Genomic DNA, 21,009 nt, shown 5'->3' on the forward strand with positions numbered 1-21,009 from the left:
TTCCTGGGGCCTCTGGGAGGGGTGAGCTGCTCTGAGTATAGGGTAGGCAGGCGGGTGGTAAACGCTGAGGCTGGGGCGGGATTATGGAGGTGCTGTGAATGCCTAGCCAAGACCCCACTCATCCTGTCCACCTTCCCTGTTCTTGAAGTGGGTGATGGGGACCCAGAGGGCGTGGGGCAGGAGCCTCTTCAGGGAGTGGTGGAGAGCCTGGGGGGCAGTGAGAATCAAGTGAAACTAGCACTGCTTCTCAGGGGCAGGGGAAGGGGCTGTCCTGGGGCAATTTGGTGGTGGTGGGTGGACCATTGGAGGCCAGGGTTAAGTAAAGAAGGCTTAGGCTTTCAGACAAAAGGGATGGGCCCTGAGGTCAGGCACTTATCTTGGTCCGCGTCATTTCCTCTGCCGGACATGGCTGGGTTAGTGGGGTCATCGCACAGAGGGAAGGAACTGGGCGAGCCAATGCACACGAGGCCCTGCAGTAGACTCAGGCGCATGCGCGACCTTGCCATGCCCTGGGCTGCAGACAGTCCCCCATCAAGGCCCAGCCATGGAGCCACAGTTGCCCTGGGAGATGGTCCCGTGTAGACCATCGTCCCCCATCCCCCCCAGACCCATGCATCCTGGGCGACGCTCAGGCCCAGCTGAAGGCACTGCTGAGTAGAGAGAAGCCCACAGGACACAGGGACACGTGGGACAACCAGACACCTTGCCACAAGCATCCACATGCTAGGTGCAGCTACTGTCACCCCTATGGTCACCACTAAGGAAAACCATAGATTCCAGCAGTCACGGGCAGGTGTCCAGAGCCTGAGTGAGAAGACAGGGGCACCAGGCAGGGAACCCAGAACCGCCCCCCCATGCTGGCTTGTGCCCTTGCCCCAGCTTGCTGAGCGCCTGAGGCTATTTCCTAGCAGGGATGGGTGTCTCATCCCCCCTCCCCCTCCCCATCCCCACCACACGCTTCCGAAGCTGCCAAATCAAATCAGCCCCCGCGCCCGCACCAGGCTGGCATAGCGGCCAGCAGCTGACGGGAATGAAGCCAGGCTCAGAATATCCCGCCGCCTGTGCCTGTCTGATGCCTGGGTATGCTTGTGGATGGGGGTGGGGAGGGACAGCCAGCCCCTGGGCGGTGCCTCCCAGAGCGGCTGGGGTTCTGGATGCCACCCAGGTGGTGGGCTCCTGAGAATGAGGAGCTTCTGAGGCAGTGGCTTCTGTGTGTACCAGTCCTTGAGAAGCCATGGAATAGTACTTATAGGATGCAGGTTGGGTGTCCGATTGGAGCCCAGACTGGGTTGAGGACTCCCACGTATGGTCCCATTCACTTAGGATTCACAGCAACCCCAGCTGGGAGCCCAGCCCAGTGACTGTGTGAGCTGGGCACTACAAATCCCATTTTATAGATGGGAAGCTGAGGCTTAGAGAGGGGAAGTGAAGGGAGAGAAGCAGAAGTGGAGGGGACCACAGAAGGAGTAAAAATGCAGTTTTCCACTCCTGAGGAGCCCCGGGCTTAAGGAAAGAGTTTAGCTCTGTTCTCAGAGTTGGGGGACTGAGAATACACCAGAGCCAGAGGCCATGGGAAGCAGGGTGCCCTCAGGGAAGGCTCCCTGGAGGAGGCCACCTGTGGGAGACAGGAGGCCCCAGGTCTGCTAGGGGCTGGGGGAGGGGCAGCCTGGGGAGAAGGGGAGAAGGCCTGGCAGGCCTCAGCCCCTGGCCTTCTTGTCTCTGCAGCCAGCCGGGACCTCCTTGCACAGGAGCCAGTGCCCCCAGGGAGTAGAGACGGCACACTGCAGGTGAGAGCTCAGCGGAGGGAGGAGTGGGTGGGCTTGGGGGGGTGGGGGGCGCAAGCTGGGGGTCAGTCTGAGCATTGCCCCCACCCCTGGGAGGACTGGGAGGCTGGAGCCGAATCCCAGCCCCACCCCCTCCAGCCTAGGGTCACCCCACACCAAGACCACCTCTCCCACCCTAGAGTTCCCTCCCCCTGAGGATTCGTCCTCCTCCCAAGTCACCTGGGTGTCATGACTCCTCCCTTGTCCTCCCCACCCTCACCCAACAATTCCCTATTGATTCTCTGCCCTAAGTATTTCCTGAACTCCTCTCCTGCTCTCCCTCTGCCTGCCCCAGTCTGGGACTGGTCATCCTTCCCCTGGACAGTCACTGGCTGTCTGCTTTCAGTTGCCCCCATTCTCCATGTGGCTGCCAGAAGGATCTTTCTAACACACAAACCTGAACTTGTCACTTTTCGGCTTAAGAATTCTCCATGCTCCCCCTCCCCCTGCTCCCTCTGCAGCCCGGGCAGGTTGCAGTGCCCCCTTCATCCACTCCTGCCTCCCTAGAACCGCTGCTGCTGGCCTCTTCCCCCCTCAGCTTCCCAAATCCTTCTGGGCTCAGCTCTAGCCTCCCCTCCTCCAGGAAGCCCTCCCTGCCTCTCACGCTCCCTCCTCTGAGCTCTCCTGCCCCGGCCATCAGCCGCTGGGGCATTCTGCTGTCTGTGCCTTTAGCACCCTGTTTTCTCCATTATGTGACTCTGTGTGTCTTCCCCTCTGAACTGTGAGCATCTTGAGCCCTGCCTGGGATGTGCCTTTTTCATTCGTGGGTCTCCCACCGCCCTCCGAATGGTACCTGGTGAGGGCTCAGCAAGTGCCTTTCCTTTGAGATGAGGGGTGCCATCCCAGCCCCTGACCATGCCTTTGGGGGGCCTCATAAGAATCGTCAGTGTCCATGGGGCCTTGAGCAGCAGAAATGGGGTGGGCTGGGGGTGGTGAAGGTTGGCACAGAGGAGGGGTGTGTATGAACTCGGACCAAACAGCAAACCTCAGATGAGCCTCCTTTGTGCCCAGGGCCTGGCTGAGAGGAAGGGGAGGCTGTTGCCGTATCGGCCCCTCCTCTGGGCCAGGAGCTTTAGACACGCTTCCCTGTTTAATCCCCACAACCTCCCTGGGAGGCAGGGGCTGTTATTCGTCTACTTTGGGGAAGCTGAAGCCCAGTGGGGTCACACAGTGAGTGAATCGGAGACAGAGCTGAGAGTGGAGCTGTGTCTCGTGCCCAACCCTCGCTCTCTCCCTGCCCTCGGGTGAGATGGCAAAAGACGCTCACACAGGGCCTGGTGCCTAGTGGGGTCAGTGTGGGCTCACTGCTGGGACATGGAGCCCAGCCCCGAGAGTGTGCCTGCAGCTGGGCGCTGGGGAAGGGGGAGAGAGGAGGGGAACAGGAAAGTCATTATTAATTTATTTATGGTTACGGCATTCCCCATGGGGCGGGGGCTCCCCACAGAGCTGGGACAGATGGTGTTCCTGGGAGCCAGCAGTGTCTCAGCAGCTGCTGCCACCCGCTAGGAAAGACTGGATTTGTCATCCTCCCAGGAATTGGAGAGAGGAGAGAGCTTTGGAGAAGCTGAGACCATCCTGGGCAATGGGAGCTGGGTCCCAAGGGAAGGAGTAAGGCTCAGGCTTCTTGTTTATGCCTCTGTTCATAGCCTCCTTTCCCTAGGCCCTTGGCCATGCTCCCTGCAAATTCAAGTTCTGCCCTTCCTTTCTTCCCCTCCCCATGAGGCATCCCCAGATCATCCGCATTTGCTCCCTCTGCCTTTCCTTGGCCTGGGTCCTGCTGCCCCCTCTCTCATACTGAGGATCTTGGGCTTTGAGCCCCTCAGTTCTTAGCTCCTAGCTCCTTAGCTCTTAGCTCCGTCCTGCCCCCCAGCCCCACACCCACCACAAAGATGGCAGGTGTCTTCCTGGCCTCTGGGCAGAGCCTGCTCTGTTTCTGGGTTTACTTAGCACCCTTTCCCCAGTACCCAGTCCCACACTCAGCCCTGCTGGGGAGAGACAGGTTGATGCAACATAGAAAGGATAGGACTGGAGAGAATAGGGACCCTAGGGTGTTGCTCAAACTATTGGGACCACTGGAGGGAAAGAGGGAAGAGGGATGGGAGACTGATGAGGAGCCCTCCTGAGGGAGCAGAGCCTGGGGAGATGACGGCATCATCCAGTGAACAGACCATGGGGTCAGATGGGCATGAGTTCAAGTCCCAGCTTCACCACTTCCTAGGTGTGTGACCTTGGGCCAGTCCCTTAACCAGCCTGGGCATCAGTTTCCTCACCTGTCAAAGGGGGATAAGAAGCTTCATCATTATTGGACATAACCACTATTATTGGGCATAATCACAGCAAAGCTGCTGGGAGAAGTTACAAAGACAGTATGCATGAGGTGCCTGCCTCAGGCCTGGCCCACAGAAGGCCCTTGGCGGGAGTTGGTACCCTCCCTGCTTCCCTCAAGGGTGAGATCCTTGGAGCCAGGTCTAGACAGCTGTGCTCTGTGAGACAGGGTGCACTGCAGGGCTGGGCTGGTGTTCACGGAGGTTCTGTGGGTACAGCACGTTCTCCTGGCACTGGCAGCACGACAGCCACGAGAGCAGGGCTGCCAGGACCCATTCCCACCTAGCGGGCGTCTGTTCAGCACACCGGCTTGGGATGGCTCCCTGGCCCCTGTGCCAGCTGGCCGGCTTGGGGCAGGGGCTCTTCAGGCACAGTCTGCAATCATCCTTCAGCACCAGGGCCATTACTCTCTCTGGATGTCGGGGCTGAGGCAGCTCAAGTAGTAAGCTGAGCACTCTGGGTCCATGCCCTCTCTGTGCTGGCTCTCAGAGCCTAGATGGGGGCTTGGGAGCCCCAGCTGGGGCAGGGGCTGGGGAAGAGCCAGACATGGACAAGGGTACTGGTATCCACACTAAGCACCCTAATGTTCTGCCTGGCACTGACTCCTCTATTCTTGCCCATGGGATAAGGAAAGACCACACCCTTGTCATGGCATTGCCAGCCATACCTGCTGGACCACCTCATGTCCATCCCTTGCCCCCAGACATGGCAGTGCTCACTTCCAGGACACCCACTCTTCCTGACCTCCCTGACTTTGTTCACACTGACCCCTCTCTCTGGAATGCCTTTCCTTTTTTTCTCCACCTACTCCCTTTTCAAGCCTCAGATTAGATGCCACCTCCTCTATGAAGTCCTCTCAGATTGCGTCCTCCACCCAGCTCAAGTCAGCTTCTCCTTTTTCCTGGGCACTCACAACCCCAAGCTTCCCTGAGCTTACAGTGGGATAACTTGTTACCCCATGTGGTTATTTATTCTTTCCCACATAGTTGTAATGGCTATATATCCTTTCCCACATAGTTATAAACACCTGGCAGGTAGGAACCAAGGCTGAGTCCCCTTTTTCTCTCCTGGGCCCACGTGGTATATAGTAGATGCTCAATAAATGCTTCCTGATGGAATGAGAATGGCTGTGGGCGGGGGGCAGGGGGCAGTTGGAGTAGTTCTAAGAAGGGAGCAGTTGCTGTATTGGGTGCAGTCTTGGAGACTTCCTGGAGGAGGCAGCCTTGGAACTTTGAAGGATTGGGGGGGTCAAGGTCCCTGATGAGACCAGAGATCAGCTGGATAGAGCCACATGGTCGACTTCTGAGAGAACCTCCTGAGGGCAACAAGGACCAGCACAGGACTGGGACCAAGAACACAGAGGAGCCTGGAACAAGGACTCAGGGCGTGCTGCAGGAGGCTGGCTCCATGCTGAGAACGCAGCTCCAAACACCCCTTCGCCCCTGGGTCCTGGTCTGAGGAACGCTTGGTCTCAGAGTCTGGAGTGAGGCTGAGGCCAGCAATGGTGAATAAGTGGGCCCCCGTGGTGGGATAGCCATAGGCAGGGGCAGGAGCCCAGCTGGTCCTGTCCGGTAGGATTGCTGTGGGGGTTGGGAAAGGCTTTGTAGGTGAGAGGAGCAGCTTGTGCAAGGGCTTGTGGGAAGGGTGCCCCCAGGTCTCCACAGGAGAAGGCTGACATGTGAGTGGAGCCCTGGTTACTATGCAGGGAGCATTGGGGCGAGGCTGGAAGGGCTGCTGCAGGCAGCACTTTCCAGGCTCATATTTAAAATTCTTAAATGAATGCTCCTAACTGGCAGATGTGCCAGCCTCCTCCTGGATTCGGCACATCAGGAGCAAGTGGCCTCCATGATGCCCCACAGCCCCAAGGGAGCTGCTGACAACAAGTTGGCCATAGCATCTGGCATCCCTGGGGGCCCGAGGCCCTGCCATCTGTCTGGGCCCACCTGTCGGGCTGCACAGGCCCAGGGTGTGCAGGAACTTGGGCCAGGGAGGTGGTCTCAGCTGCCACCACAGCCTGTTTCTCTGTCTGTCCATCCATCTGTCCACACCCCTGACTGACCAAGGACAAGGCAGAGATGGGCAGACGCAGGTCCTGCCATTAGAGAAGCCTAGTCTGAAGGGGGAGGCCTCAAGCACCAGGGATTTTCACCCAGAGAAGATGCAGCTGAAGCTGGGCCCGGCTTGTGGGCAGGCCAAGGCCCAGGGAGGTCCCCTTGAGGGCTTGCAGTGGAGGTTCAGAGAGAGGTGGGGACTGAGTCAGAGTCACACAGCAGGTCTGGGGCAATGCTGGGCCAGATGCTGTGGGCCCCAGGGCTGGATGAGGTTCCTCTGGCTGGCCCCTCCCCTCCCCCCACCCTGCCTGGCCCTTGGCTGTAAACACAGAGAGAACAAGTTCCGTTTCCCGGGAAATATTTATCTTCGGCCGTGTGGGGAGCGTGCGCTGGCCTCCGCCTGTCCTTCCTGCGGGCTGGCCTGGGCAGGAGGTGAGGGGGCTTGGCGGCCTTGAGGGGCAATCTGGGGGGCTCGAAGGCAGGGCCAGGGAGGGCGTGCCCTGTGGCTCCGGCCTGGAGCTGGAGTCTGAATGCTGGTGTGAGAGAGAAGGGAGCAGATGGGAGAGAAACCGTCAGCCTAGCCTCACCCCCTCTCACATTCCTATCTTCATCCCTGCCAACCTGTCTCCTCCGGTTCCTGCCTCCAAGCCTTTGCTCCTGTCTGCTGCCCACACCTTGGGATGCCTTTTCTTCCACTTCCTTGTCTGTCCCAGCTCTCAGCTGGCTTCCTCTGGGAAGCCTTCCCTAACTCCCTAACCCCCTAACCCTGTGTCCTCCCCCTTTCACGCCCAGTCCCTCTCCTCTGGCTCCCAGCAGCTTCAGCCTGAGCCCCGCAGACCAGCTAAGGTCTTGTTCCAAGCCGCTCAGACAATGCAGACAGCTGCGTCCAGGCTGCCGAAGAGTCCCCCTTCTGGGAAGCACAGGCCTGGGCACTCTGGGAGTGGGGCAGGGCCCAGAGGTCACCTCCTTTCAGTGACACAGCACAAGCCCAGGTACACGGGGGATCCAGGTTGATTGAACAGGGGAAAATCCCACAGGCCCAGCGAGGACAGGGGCAGGTAGAGGGGCCCAGGGCTCCTGCCAGCCAGCCGGCTCTTGGGCTTTAGGCTGTGTACCCAGGCTGGGCCAGGCCTGACTGGGGCCCTGACAACAGGAAATCCTTGAAGGAACAGGCAGTGGCTGAGGACTCTGAGCACAACAACAGGAAACAGCCTTGACATGGGGCAGCAGCTCTGGCGACTGGACCCAGGGGGGTGTGGGTGGGGGGAGCTTGTGGGACCCAGGGCGATGCTGAGGGTGACGCTGAGACACTGATTGTGGGGCAGCGGGTATTCTGCTGTGTGATACTGAGCTTGTGAAATCATGGGATACTGTGTGAAGAGTGGGTGAGTCACTGAGTGTGACACTGAGTATGTGACACCGAGTGATACCGAGTGTCTGACACCACTTGTCGAAGACTGTGTGAGACAGTGGATGTGCCACCAAGTGTGTGACACCGATACTGTGTGATACTGATTTTGTGATGCTGAGTGACCAAGTGTGAGACTGAGGGTGTGACACCGTGAGGATGAAATATGTAAACACAGATGAATGACACTGTGCAATAACAGGTGTGGTCCTGAGTTTGGGGCTCAAGTGTCTGACACTGAATGGTCAGTGTGGGCCCCAGGCATATGGTGAGTCTGAGTGTGCAGCCAAGGGTGTAACACAGTGTGACATCAAGTGTGTGAAAACCAGGGTGTGATACTGTGTGACCCTGACCCTGACATTGAATGTGTGATGCTGTGTGTAATGGTTGTGACAACGTGAACTGTGAGCACACAACCCTGTGTGTGATGCTGTCATGGGAAGAGCCCGATGGGTTCAGGCAGGGAAATGACATGATCCAGTCTATGGTTTTGAAAGAGTCTGTACTCTGGCTGCAGAGTGTATGCGGGGGACCAGTTGGAGGGGCCAAGAGGAGACGGGCAGACAGTTGGAGGCTGCTGCAGCCACCTAAGCAGGAGATGGTGGTGCCTGGGCTAAGGGGTGGGCAGAGTTGGAGAGAAATGGACAAATCTTGGAGATATTTGCAGGTAGAAATGACTGAACTTGCTGATGAATTGGAGGATGAACCAGAAGGAAAAAGGGAGGATGGCTGCCAGGTTTCTGGCTTGAAGAACCAAGGGATGGTTGGTGGAGATGTTACTGGGATGGGTAAAGGCTCAGGGAAAGTCAGGGTTCATGGGATGGGGGAGGACAAGGAGGCAGAAACTGACAGACCTGTTTCGGATGTAAGTCAAACATCCAGGTGAAGACGTCCAGTGGGCAGCAGAGGCCAGGCTGGGGATATATTTGGGAGTCAGCAGGCAGAGCTGGTTTATTAACCATGGACCTTGCTGGGATGACCTAGGGAGAGAGCATAGTGAGAGAAGAGGTGAGGACTGAGGACTGAGCCCTGAGGTGAAGAGGAGCAGCAAAGAGACAGAGGAGGAGCTGCCAGGGAGGTGGAGGAGACCAGACAGGTGAAGCCGGAAGTCACGGGAGGGGAGAGGTTCAACAGGGAGGGATGCTGCCATGCTGTCAGGTAAGGTGGGATCAGGGAGATTGTGCTGGGCTGGGCCACGTGCTTAAATAAGCCTGACAAGAACCCTGTTGGTGACGGGGTGGGGCCAGAAGCCAGATGGCCTGGGCAGGTGGTAAGTGGAGGTGAAGACAGAGCATAGTCAGCCTTTGGAGACCTTCCACTGTGAAGGGAAGCAGAGGAGAGGCATGGTTGCTGCAAAGAGGTGTGAGGTCAAGGGAGAGTACAATTTTTTTTATTATGGAATATTTTAAACGCACAATAGGAGGGAGAAGAATACAATACGCTTGCCATACACCCATCACCCAAATCTAGCAGTTATTAAGATTTAGACATATTTAGTTCATCTACCCCTCTTTTCTTTTCATTTTCCTTTCTTGAAATACTTTATTTAAAAATTTTTTAATTGTGATAAAATGCACATAACATAAAATTTACCATCTTAACTATTTTTAAATGTAGAGTTCAGTGGTGTTAAGTACATTCACATTGATGTGCAGCCATTTTCCAGAACGTTTTTCACTTTGCAAAACTGAAACTTATACCCATTAAACAAACTCCCTCTTCCCCCAGCCCCAGGTAACCACTATTCTACTTTCTGTCTCTATGAATCTGACTAGCCTAGGTACATCATATAAGTGGAATCATACAGTATTTGTCTTTTTATGACTGACATTTCATTCAGCATAATGTTCTCAAGGTTCATCCATGCCATGTTATAACATATGTCAGAATTCCCTTCCTCTTTGAGGCCGAATAATATTCTATTGCATGAATAAACCACATTTTGTTTATCAGTTCATCCATTGATGGACACTTGGGTTGCTTCCACCTTTTGACTCTTATGAATAGTGCTGCTGTGAACATGGGTGTGCAAATAGCTCTTTAAGATCCTGCTTTCAATTCTTTAAGATATATAACCAGAAGTGGAATTGCTGGGTCATATGGTAACTTAATCTTTGATTTTTGAGGAACCACCATACTGTTTTCCACAGCAGCTGTACCACTTTACACTCCCACCAACAGCGTACCAGGGTTCCAATTTCTCCACATCCTCACCAACACTTTTTTTTTCTTTCTTTTTTTTTAAATAAATTTATTTATTTATTTATTTTTGGCTCCATTGGGTCTTCGTTGCGGTGTGCAGGCTTCTCATTGCAGTGGCTTCTCTTCTTGTGGAGCACGGGCTCTAGATGCCCCAGCTTCAGTAGTTGTGGCATGCAGGCTCGGTAGTTGTGGCGCACGGGCTTACTTGCTCTGCGGCACGTGGGATCTTCCTGGACCAGGGCTCGAACCCATGTCCCCTGCGCTGGCAGGCGGATTCTTAACCACTGTACCACCAGGGAAGTCCCCTCATTGTAGTTTTGATTTGCATTCCTTGATTATTAGTGCTGCTGAGCGTCTTTTCATGTGCTTGTTGGCCATCCGTACATCTTTAGAGAAATGTCTATTCAAGGCCTTTGCCCATTTTAAAATCAGGTTGTTTGTTTATTTTGTGGTTGAGCTGTAGGACTTCTTTGTATATTCTGGATACTAACCCCTTATCAGATATATGATTGCAAATATTTTCTCCCATTTTGTAGGTTGCTTTGCTGAAGTATTTTAACACAAATCTCAGACATGATGTCATTTCACCAAAGGTGGATATTTTTAAGGTCAGAAGGTCCTGGATGATGCTGAAATGAGACAGTGCAACACAGAGCCAGCTTGGAACTGTGTGTGGGAGGCTGTGTGAGGGTGACACTGGGGACCTTGAGACATAGTGTGTGACACTGAAGGTGGGCCACCCTGATTGAGGGCAAAAGTGATAGTTTCACTGTGTGTGGCCCCATGACAGTGATGTGTGACACTGTGGACACCGTGAAATGATTGTGTGTCACTGAGTATGTGGGACATGCCATATGAAGGTGACAGTGATCGTGTCGCCCTGAGGTGATGAGTATGACACAGAGTGGTTGCTGTGTGGGAATGAAAGGGATTGCGGTGTGTTGTGGTTGACGGGGGTGTGTGCAATCGTGTCGGATCAGTGCCAGCCTCAGCTGCTGACCGTCAGACAGAGGACAGACGTCACAGAGTGGACAAGGAGAAACGCTCGATGGGGACAGAAATGGTGTCTGGGCCCAAGTATGAGCTGGCGTGAGGCCTGTTCCTTTCTCTGAACTCTCCAGGAAGGCTTCCTGGAGGCAGGGCGGGAGCACGGTAGTGGGACGCCGCAGATACCTGTTAAGCTATGGTGTCAGACAGCCCTGTCTGGCTGTGACTTTTAGCAAGTCATTTTATCTCTTGAGCCTCAATTCCCTCAGGTATAAAATAGGGCGGTTGGGAGGATTACGTGAAACGGTGCTTTTAAATGAACACAGTGCCTGGCACTGAGCAAATGCTCAGTGGTCTCTTGGGGAGACCACCCCTGAAATCCTTGTGCCCAGGCACCTGGTGTGATGGGAGCGCCAGTGGGTGCGCAGAGAGGGTGCACAGAATGAATGATATGTTCTATGCCCACAGCCCTCCGCCCTCCCTCTCCCGCCCCTTCTGTCCCCTGCTCGGCATTGTCAGGGCCTCCCCACCCCAGCTTGCTCCCCCCCACTCCTCTCCCTGGCTCCTGCCGTCCTCGCCCGCTCTCAGCCTCCAGTCCAGGCTCCTGCAGCCTCATTCAATTAGGCCGATGCAATTTGCTCAAGAAAAAAATGCCATAATTTGCTTAATCACACCAGTAGGATATCTGGCCCTGGTGGGGTGGGTGGGGATGGGTAGGAGATCCACCCCAGTAGCTGAGAGCACAGGTCTGGAAGTGCCTGTCTCTCGGGAGAGACCCACCCACTCCCTTGGGCTCCATTCTGGAGCCAAAAGAGTCCAGAGCTTGGGTCTCCCCAACTCAAGCCACAGAGATCTTGAGACAAAGGCTTGGAATGACTGGGTTCACTCGTGTCCCTGGAGGGTCCCTGGCCCTTTCCATGTCTCAGTCTCCCTGTCTGACAATGAGAGTTGGGTGGGGGGTAGTCTCTGAGTCTCTGGCCAGCATAGGTGGTCTCTGCATCCCAGATCTGGTCAGTCCCCCCTTATGGCTTCTGTAGGGCCTTCCCTTGGGCTTTGGAGAGGGTGGGGTAGAGGGTGGGTGAAGGGGACAGAACCCTAGGGGGAGTTAGGAGGGGGCGGGTATCCTCAGAGCCTCATCTCTGTCCAGAGTCAGAGACCCTCTAGTCCCAGGCTGCATACCTGGAGCGAGGGCAGGAAGAAAGGGAGCTAGTATTTCTTGGTCACCTGCAGGGCCACAGCTTCTAACCTCGCAGGTTGTACCTTGCTTGCACAAGGCTCCAACAGAGGCAGGGTGGCACTAAAACCCAGCTCATTCTCCCCCACCAATCCTTGCCCCTCAGGCTGCATTCGCCCAGAGGGTTGGGGTCACCTCTTTGTAACTTGCACAGAGGTGGCCTAGCCCCTAGCTGGGAGCAACTTAGGCAGGACCTCATGGTTCCACTTGAGTCTTCTCAGTGGCTCTGGGAGAAGGCACCATTTTATAGATGAGGAAACTGAGTCCAGGGAGGTGAAAAGCTTGTCCAGTGCCACACAGGTGGTGTGTGGCAGGGTAGGGATGTGAGCCCAGGTCTGGCAGAGGTGATGGAGGAGGTGGTGGGGTCCACGGGGCCGGAGAATCAAACCCCCCACAGGCACAGATGCCAACAGTCAGCCATAAACTCATTCACTTGCTCGGAGACAAAACCAGCCACTGGTGCACTCACAGTTCCACAGACAGCTACACACTTGCTGCACACACCCAGGCTCACACAGACACTGACAACCCACATCACACATGCATGGGCACCCGTACGTGCAGACGGCTCGTGCACAGATGGTGCCTCAGGGGTGCTCACACATTTACACTTTCACACACATTCTCCCAGAGTCACAGACCCACACGCTTTCACACAGATATCCTCCTGATAACCCAAGGGTCATATTCTGCTGTGGTTACATGATGGCCTGGAGGGACATGCATTATGGACAACTAATGGGCAGGCCACACATGTGCTTAGGTCACTAGCAAAGCAGGAGCGCCCTACACAGTAGGAAAAAAAGTCAGTTGTGATGAGTGTATTCAGAATTTTGCAATCAGAAAAGTCACACAAATGTGATTTTAATGTTCATTTCCAAGACAAAATTTATATAAGGTCTGGTGAGATTGGGGGACATCCTCATCTTTTTAGGGTTTGGGGGCCTCTAAAGGACCTGCACAGAATCACAGGCACAACAATCACGTGAGATCTCCTGGGCTCACATATTTACCCGGCCCTGGGCTCTGTGTGTGTGTGTGTGTACACGCACTCAGTTGCTCCCGGATCCTTGAGATATGAGGATATGAGGAGGGAGAGTAGGAGAAATTCCAGAGACTCCGGATGTTTGTTCTGTGGCTTCCTGGGCCCTCCAAAGGCAAATGATTTTGGATGCCAGCCTGCCTTCCCTGGGCGGGGTGGGTCGGGTGGTGGGTTGTGTGAGGAGCCCTGCCTCTGGAGCCCCAACGAGGGGGACCCTGCATAATGATGCGGTGTGACCGAGGCCCACGGCCAGCTTCCTGTGGACTTGTGGACCCATCACCGCCCCTCTCTGGGGCTCAGTTCCCCCATCTGAAAAATGGAGGCAGAGAGGAGGTGAGACTAGATGGGCTTTCACCTGGAGACTGAAATGGAGAGACATTCCAGGCCCAGGGTGCAGAAGAGAAAACCAAAGCTGGGGTGGGGAGATGGAGGGGCCAATAAGGTCCAGGGTTCAGGGCAGGGCATGGGGCCCCAGAGCCTGCAGTGTCTCCCCAGTGTCCCGTTCCCTGGAGAAGGGCTGTGCCTCAGAGCTTTGCTTGGGGCAGCGGTGGCACGGAGAGGCTCAGCCCTTGCTGATCTGCCAAGGGGAACAGTGGAGGGGAGGTGGGTATAAGAACAGGACCGGGGAGCAGGATAGCACAGCGAGGGGTGGGGCACTGGAGCAGACCGGGGCTGAGCCTGGAAGCAGCGGTCCCCAACCTTTTTGGCATCAGGGACCGGTTTCGTGGGAGACAATTTTTCCACGGATGAGGGCGGGTGGGGGGGAGGGGGGAGGATGGTTCAGGCGGTAATGTGAGTGATGGGAAGCATCGCGGCAGATGAAGCTTTGCTCACTCACCCACCACTCACCTCCTGCTGTGTGGCCCGGTTCCTAACAGGCTGCAGCCCGGTACTGGTCTGCAGCCCGGGGGTTAGGAACCCCTGCCTGGAAGGACAGGAGGGGAGAAGAGAGGACATCTGGTGCAGGAAATGGAAAAGGAGGAGCCAAGGCCTGGAGGTGGGGGGATGAAAGGGTTGGGGGGTTAAGGTTGGAGAGTTGGGAAGAGTCTAGAGCGTGAAGCCTGGACCAGGGTGTCAGCAGGAACAGCAGTGCCCTCGTCTGAGGTGCTGTACAAACAACTCCAGCAGGTCTGGGAACTCAGAGCCTATCCCAGGGCCCTGGGAGCCGTGGCAGGCTTCTGCAAGGGAGGAATGCAGCACTGCAGCTATGGGTTGGGGGAGGCTCAGAAAGGCCCCCCGCTCTGGGGAACAGAGTGGTTGGGAGCCCAGAGGCAGGGACAGGCCTGAGATGAACCCTGCCCAGAAGATTGCTCATTCCAGCCCCCAATACAGTGGGACTATTTTTAGGAACAATTAAAGTGCTCACACATTCCTGCTGGGGCAGGGAGAAGGAAGGGGGGCCAGGAGCCAGTGCAGAGGGAAAGGGTGGACCCCGCTCCTCCCTCCAATTCTGGCTTTGTCCTCAGGACTGGGGAGGCTTGAAGACCCTGGCCAGCCTGGCCTCCCCAGCCCCGTCCCCAGGGTCCCCTCCTGGCTCTTGTGTCTGTCCCTCTGCCTCTGAATCGGTCCTCACCTCTGTCCCAGTCTCTTTCTCATACTCACCCTCCCTCCCAACACCCACCCCCCGCGCCAGGATTTGGGGAACAGCTGGGATGGGCCAGGCCCTGAAGACAGAGCCAAATACAGTCATGGGACCCAGCAGTGAGGCTGTGGGAGAGACACATACCAGAGAAGAACAGACTGAGAGAAAGAGGGACAGATATGGAGAACCCAGGAAGGCTGGGAGGGAAACAGAGGGCTCAGGTCAGAGCCAGGAGAGCCCCATGGCAGTGGCAGCCGCTCTGTCTCCTGCTGTCGGTCTTGTGCTGGAAGAGATGCTCTGCCAGACCTGCCTGCCCTTCACCCCCAGCAGCACCTCCCTAGGTTAGCCCTTCCTCCCTGCCCTCTGCAGGCCCGCACTGACCCTGAGGCCAGTGCCATCCAGCATTTACCTCCCACTGTGGGTACCGTGTCTGGCACAGAAGGAGAGACACGAGGCCCTGTCCCTGGCCTGGAGGAAGACACCCAGCCCCACCCTGCACCTGAGAGGGGCTCAGCCCATCCGCTGGCCAAGGCAAGGTACTGGAGGGGCCACTAAGACAAACAGTGCATAGCAGGGAGGGAGCCTAATGTGTCCTGGAGGCCTCTGGACTGGGGCAAGGGCCTCCTGGCTCCACGTGAGACCCTGGGCAAGTCCTGTCCTGCCTCTCCTGGTCTTAGTCTACCCTCATCAAGCCGGGGATTGGGCTCCATGGGCCTGGGGCCCTGTAGACTCTGATCCTGTGGGAATTCTCAGGAGGCCTGGGAAGAGGACAAGTGACCCATCCAGGAAGGCTGCCTGGAAGAGCCTTCATGAAAGAAGGTGATAAAGATAGTGCTCCTCTCGGGGAAGAGCCCCTCCTTCCTGACATGCTGTCCCCTGCCCTGCCTGCACTGGGAGGTGATCCTGAGGCAGAAGAGCCTCCTGGCCTGCAGAGATGCCTTGGAAAGGTTGCCAAAAGTTCTCAGCACAAGGCACCCTCATACCTTAGGCTCCTCTAAGACAGTCACTGTGCCAGACTTGGGAGACTTTGAGAGGGTGCAGCTGTCTCCCCAGCCTGGGGACCTCCGGGAGTCATGGGGTCCACCCCTCTGCTTGGTAATGGCATATACCCTTCACAGCCCAACAGCCCTGGGCACTCAGGAGTCCAGTTATCATTTTATAGTTCAGCAAACACCTCCTGACACCTGTGACAGGCTGCATGATACCGGGGTCCCCAGGAGGAATAGGGCACAACCTCTGCCCTCTAAGAACCCCCAATCTGATGAGGGAGCCAGATGGACAGTAGTGGCAACTCTGCATGCCATGCCATCATGGGGAGCACAGGGCTGTAAGAGCCCCTGGGTGGGAGGCTCAGATTGGCCTGAGAGAGGGAACAATGACAAAATGTTCCTGGAGGGAGGCCCAAATGAGGGAGGCTCATTTATTCATTCATTCATGTATCCAATTGTTCCTTCAGCCATCATTTCCTGAGAGACATTAACTCTTTTCTGACGCTAGTCCAGTGGGTCACTCGGCTCCATCCTCCTCTCCAGCTTGGGCCACTGTGCCTGCCTCTCAGAGGCTCCTGGACTTGCTTTGTCCAGCTCCCAACCCACGCTGAAGGCCACGGAAGGGGTGAGGCTGAGGAGGGTTTGAAGACATTAAGAGTCATGGAACCCAGAGCTGAAGGCCAGCCAGGCTCATCAAGTCCTTTCTCATGACACAGACTCCCTAGCAGGGCCCCTGTCCTTGTTTGCACACCACTGGGGTCGGGGAGCTCACCTCCTTCCTGCCCAGGCTTCTCCTTTGTGGTATGACTGACTCACAGCCAGCTTATACCTGCCAGCCCACTGTGCCGAACTCTGCCCACACGGGCCCTTGGCCAGGAATCAAGGACAGTAGAGGCATCAGGTATTTGGGAGAGCAGTGATGAGGGGATGCTACTGATGTGCTTGGGAGGAAGACTGGCATCGAGAAGAATGTGGGCAATCGGGGTGGAGGCAGCTATTGGCTCTGCCATGTGGATGAGGCAGCAGGATGTGGGGGGCTACGGGAGAAGCCCTGAGCCCGTCCTGGACCCCCCCGAGGCCATCTTCACCCTCGCACACTCGGCTCTGCCCTCCCTCCCTCTTCCCACTCAGCTGTTCCCTCACCCCATCCTTTCCTCCCTCCAGACCCTGTGCTAGGGACTGAGGGGGCCCAGCGAGTCAGGTTCTCGGAGAGCTGACTGCTCATACAATTCCTGCCTTCCGTCCCCAATTCCTTCCCCTTCTCCTTCATCCAACCCCAAACCTAGCCCTTGAGGAATCCAGGGGGGCCTGGGACAATTGGGAGGGCATTTTGGAGGAGGCAGGAGCTAGAGTAAAAGCTGAGACTGGCTTAGAAATGGTGAGGGGCCCGGGAGGAGCTGTCTGTAAATGTTGGAGGGAAGGAGCCCGCAGGATGGGGCCGAGCTCATCAGGGAGGTCGGGGCACGGCGTGGGGGAGCGCCAGGACCAGGCTCAGGTGTATTCTACAGTGCACGTGTCTCCAGTGTGGCTCGGAGGCTGGAGACGCGGCCCTGTTGGAGTAACAACTGAAGCCAGAGTCTGCGAAGGGTGGGGGAGGGGAAAGGGGGGACCCAGAGGAGGGAGGAGAGGAAGAGAAGGAGAGGTAGGAGGAAGGGGGAAGGGCAGGTCCTGCCTTCAGGGCTGGGCCCCTGAGCTCCAAGAGGCCCCTTCCACACACCCCGGTCCCATGTCACCCCACTGTCCCCCCTCACTCCTTCCAGGACACCTGCCTCTGCCTTCTTTGGGGACCTTCTCTGAGGAGTCCCCCTCATGTGGTGGAAGTGGCACGGACTTGCTGCCAGAAGCTGGGTCCTTCTCATCTGAGCAAGGCCCCTCCCCTTTGATCCTTAGTCTCCTCACCTCTAAAACGGGGTGGTCAGAACCGGTGCCTCCCAGGGTTGGAAGGAGGATTAGAGAGAGTGTGTGTCGCTGGGTCTCAAAGTGTGGTCCCTGGGCCGGCAGCAGCAGCAGCATCTAGGGATGTGTTGGAAATGCAAATTCTTGGCCTCATCCAAGACCTTCTGTATCAGAAACTCTGGGGGTAGGGCCAGCAATCCGGATATTAACAAGCCCTCCAGGGGATTCTGGTGCACAGTCAAGTTTGAGAACCACTGATGGACGCCGCTAGCACACAGTAGGTGCTTGAGAAAGGTGCCTTTTCTCCCCCAAAGCCTGATGCCCCACTCAAGCAGTGCCCTGACATGTGAGCTTGTCCAACTGTGGCCTGGGTCTCTCTCCTGCCGCTTCCTCAGATCAGGTCTACCAAGGGTCACCAAGCCTCTTTCCTCTATTTTCCTGCCCCTGGTCCAGCTCAGCCTTGTTGAGGGGAGGTCTGGGGCTGCAAGATCTTAGCACTCCTGGGCAGCTCTTCGCGTATTTAAGGCACCAGTGTCTGTTAGAGGCAGCTCCTGGGCGGGCGGCAGGTCTGGGCCGGCAGGAGGGGAGGGAGGAGGAGGGGCTGCCTCTCCTGCTTCCTTGCTGTCTCCTGATTCTACAGGGCCAGGCACGCTGTGAGGACTGTGAGAGTCACAGAGTAAGCTCGGGGTGCTCGGGCTCGGCTGGGGTCTGAAGCCCAGCCCACGGGGGCTTCTCTGGCCTGAGCCTCCAGGAGGCCTCCTTTGGGGGAGCTCTGCCAGTCACCCCGGCGGAGCAGATGGGCTTGCAAGTGCCAGGCACATGCTGGGCTCAGAGACAGATGTGCTCCTTTACCCTTGAAGGCCCTGCTCTCTGGGAAGAGAAGAGACTGTGTATAATGCCCACCAGAATGGGAGGCAGGAAGCAGAAGAATAGATGGCATCTGCCCTGGCAGCCCTGGTTTCTCTCGTCATGGCCACTTTCATGGGTTCCCTCGTCCTGTGGGTGCCCATCTTGGGTCAGGGCCTTTCTCCCCAAGTTCTTGAGGTAACCACTTAGAGGTTTGGGGGAGGAGTGGGCAGGAGAGCCAGGAGTTGGGGGGAGGGACAGAACCATACAGGAGCGAGAGGGCAGAAGCCATCTGAGAGGAGAGAGGATTTGGAGGTGGGAAAAGACGTTGAGGCTCTTGGAGATGAGACAGGAGAGCAGCCTGTGACAGAGATGGGCGTCAACTGAGGGAGGCATGGAGAGAAGGAGAGAGACCCACTTGGAGAGATCAGGGAGACAGAGCCTGAGAGAGAGACACAGCCCCAGAGGGAAGGAAAGAGGAATAGAGAGGGAGAGGGGCTCCAAAGTCCTGGGGGACCTTGAAGGTCCCCCCTTTAGAGAAAGGGACACCAAAGCCCAGAGAGAGAGAGCGCCCGCAACCCCAGGCCACACAGGGGACCTGGCACAGGCAGAGCTGGGTAAATCAGTATGTATGGCCAGTCCCGGTAACACAGCTTGTCTTAGGAGGCCCCTGACTGCTGGGTTTGATGTTACTACCTCCTTCTAGGCCGCCGTGGGGGCACTAGGAGGCTTCCCTCCAGAGAGCGAGGGGTGGGCTCTAGGTTCCAGGCAGGGGGGAGAGCAATAGAAGGGTCAATGGAGGTGGGGAAAGACATAGAGACTCATGGAGACAAGGCAGGAAACTAGCTTGTGACAGTGACACTGACCTTCAAGAAGGCCATCCGTGTCTGTGCTAGTGGCTCCAGAAGGGATAAGGCCAAGGTCTCTGGCTTCATATAATCCATTAAGGAGTTAGAAGTAATTTTGTCCAGACCCTCTCCCCTGTCCAAATGAGTGCAGAAAGGCTGAGCCAGCCCCAACGCTGGCTCCAGAGGAGCCCTCACTCAGAACAGACTCCCCTTTCTTGGTATCTGAGGTGAAAGACCAGCGTGTGGGAGTGGCACTGTCTATAGTGCTGAGTGGACCTACCTCCAACAATACAGCTGCAGGTAGGGAGCTGGGGAAAGTAGAAAGGCTCCATCCACCCACCCATCCATCCACCCACCCACTCATCCATCCATCCATTCACATATCCATCCACCCATCCTCACTGAATTAAAACACAAAATCATAGAACTATATGTTGGAAGCTGGAAGGACCCATTGTTACTAATGAGGAAACTGAGGCTCAGAAGAGGAAAGGGCCTACCAAGGCCACACAGAGCTTCCGCAGTCCATCTGGGACAGGACTGGAAATCGCTGCTCTTTCCTACACACCACAGATTCTCCTCTGGGGTCTGGGATTGCTGGTTGTTATGCTGATATTTATACTGATGGCTGTTCAAAAAAGCTGCAAAAGCAGGAAATGTGACCTCTTTCACCTCACCCTGAGCCTGGCTGTGTGTGTGTGAGTGTGTTTGCATGTGCGTGTGTGTACATGCCTAAGTGCATATTTATGTGTGCATTGTATATAGGGTTGCATTTTTATCCGTGTGTGTGCGTGTTTGTGTGAGGGTGTGTGCATGGCAGTATGTATATGTATGACATGTGTAGACGTTCATGAGAACAGGCATGGCTCTGTTTGTACTTTTCCTTCCTCATCTTTTTAAGATTTCTGGGGTTTTAACCTCTGACTTGAGCCTTGTTAGTCCCCACCTGGGCCTCCAAATTGGGAATTTTCCTACTTTCCATTCTCAGCTGCTCCCCATTGATTCTCTTCTCCTTTCACTGGGGAAGCCACTCTGTCCTCTGAGCCCCCCATGGACTTTGGAATTTGAGCTATTTCCTCCCTGAGTTGATGCAGGAGAAGTTGCTTTGAGATCAGGGAAGATTCAAGGAGAAGGTGGCATGTGAGCAAGTCTTAAAGGCCAGGTATGAAGTGGCCTTTCCCAGCTGTGGTTCCTGCACTCAACACCCCCCATCCTGGGGCAGGCAGGGCGGGGCCAGGAGGTGGGTGGACAGAAGGATTACAGGCAGAGAGCACTGGGCTTCATGGGCCATGTCTGCATCCAGCCCACTCAGGGCCCCCTCCCTGCTGCTGCCCCAACTCTCCCCAAGTTTCCTTTCCCATTCCCCCCTCACCGCCATTATCCTGCCCTCTGCCTGAGGAGTCACAGAAAACTGACCAATCCAAGCAAAGGCCAGACAGGCACCCACCAATTCCAGTAAAGGACAGTTCAGGGCATTCCCCAATCCAAGTAAAGGGCAGGTCGAGGAGCCACCAATCAGAACAAAGGACAAACTATTCTCTCTGAGCCCCCTGAGGAGGGAGCTGGGGGTCGGGTGCAGAGCAGGAGCAAGAGAGAGGCTGGAGATCCAGAGTCGTGGGTTCTGGACCTGGCTGTGCCCTGACTGGCTGGCTGACCACAGATGGGGCATTGCTTCTTTTTGAGCCTCAGTTTCTTCATCTGTCAAATGGGGACACTTAGCTGTCCTAAGCCTATGGCTTTGAGAAATGTCTACCCCTACATGAGAGCTTACTCCAT

At 56.1% G+C, this 21,009-nt stretch overlaps 1 protein-coding gene across 5 annotated transcripts in view; it reads left to right on the plus strand.

Moving 5' to 3' along the window:
• The window catches only part of PDE2A (phosphodiesterase 2A), a 92,041-nt gene that overhangs the window by 37,322 nt on the left and 33,710 nt on the right, over nt 1-21,009 (plus strand). For 2 of the 5 annotated variants that reach the window (XM_082478167.1, XM_082478164.1), the window contains exon 3: nt 1,726-1,787. The exons of the other annotated variants lie outside the window; for them this stretch is intronic. In XM_082478167.1, coding sequence (XP_082334293.1) covers nt 1,726-1,787 — 62 coding nt within the window. The remainder of the gene's footprint in view (nt 1-1,725; nt 1,788-21,009) is intronic. 5 annotated transcript variants of the gene reach the window in all.

Source organism: Balaenoptera physalus (genome assembly GCF_965194825.1).
Source record: "Balaenoptera physalus genome assembly, chromosome: 10".
Lineage (NCBI taxonomy): Eukaryota > Metazoa > Chordata > Mammalia > Artiodactyla > Balaenopteridae > Balaenoptera > Balaenoptera physalus.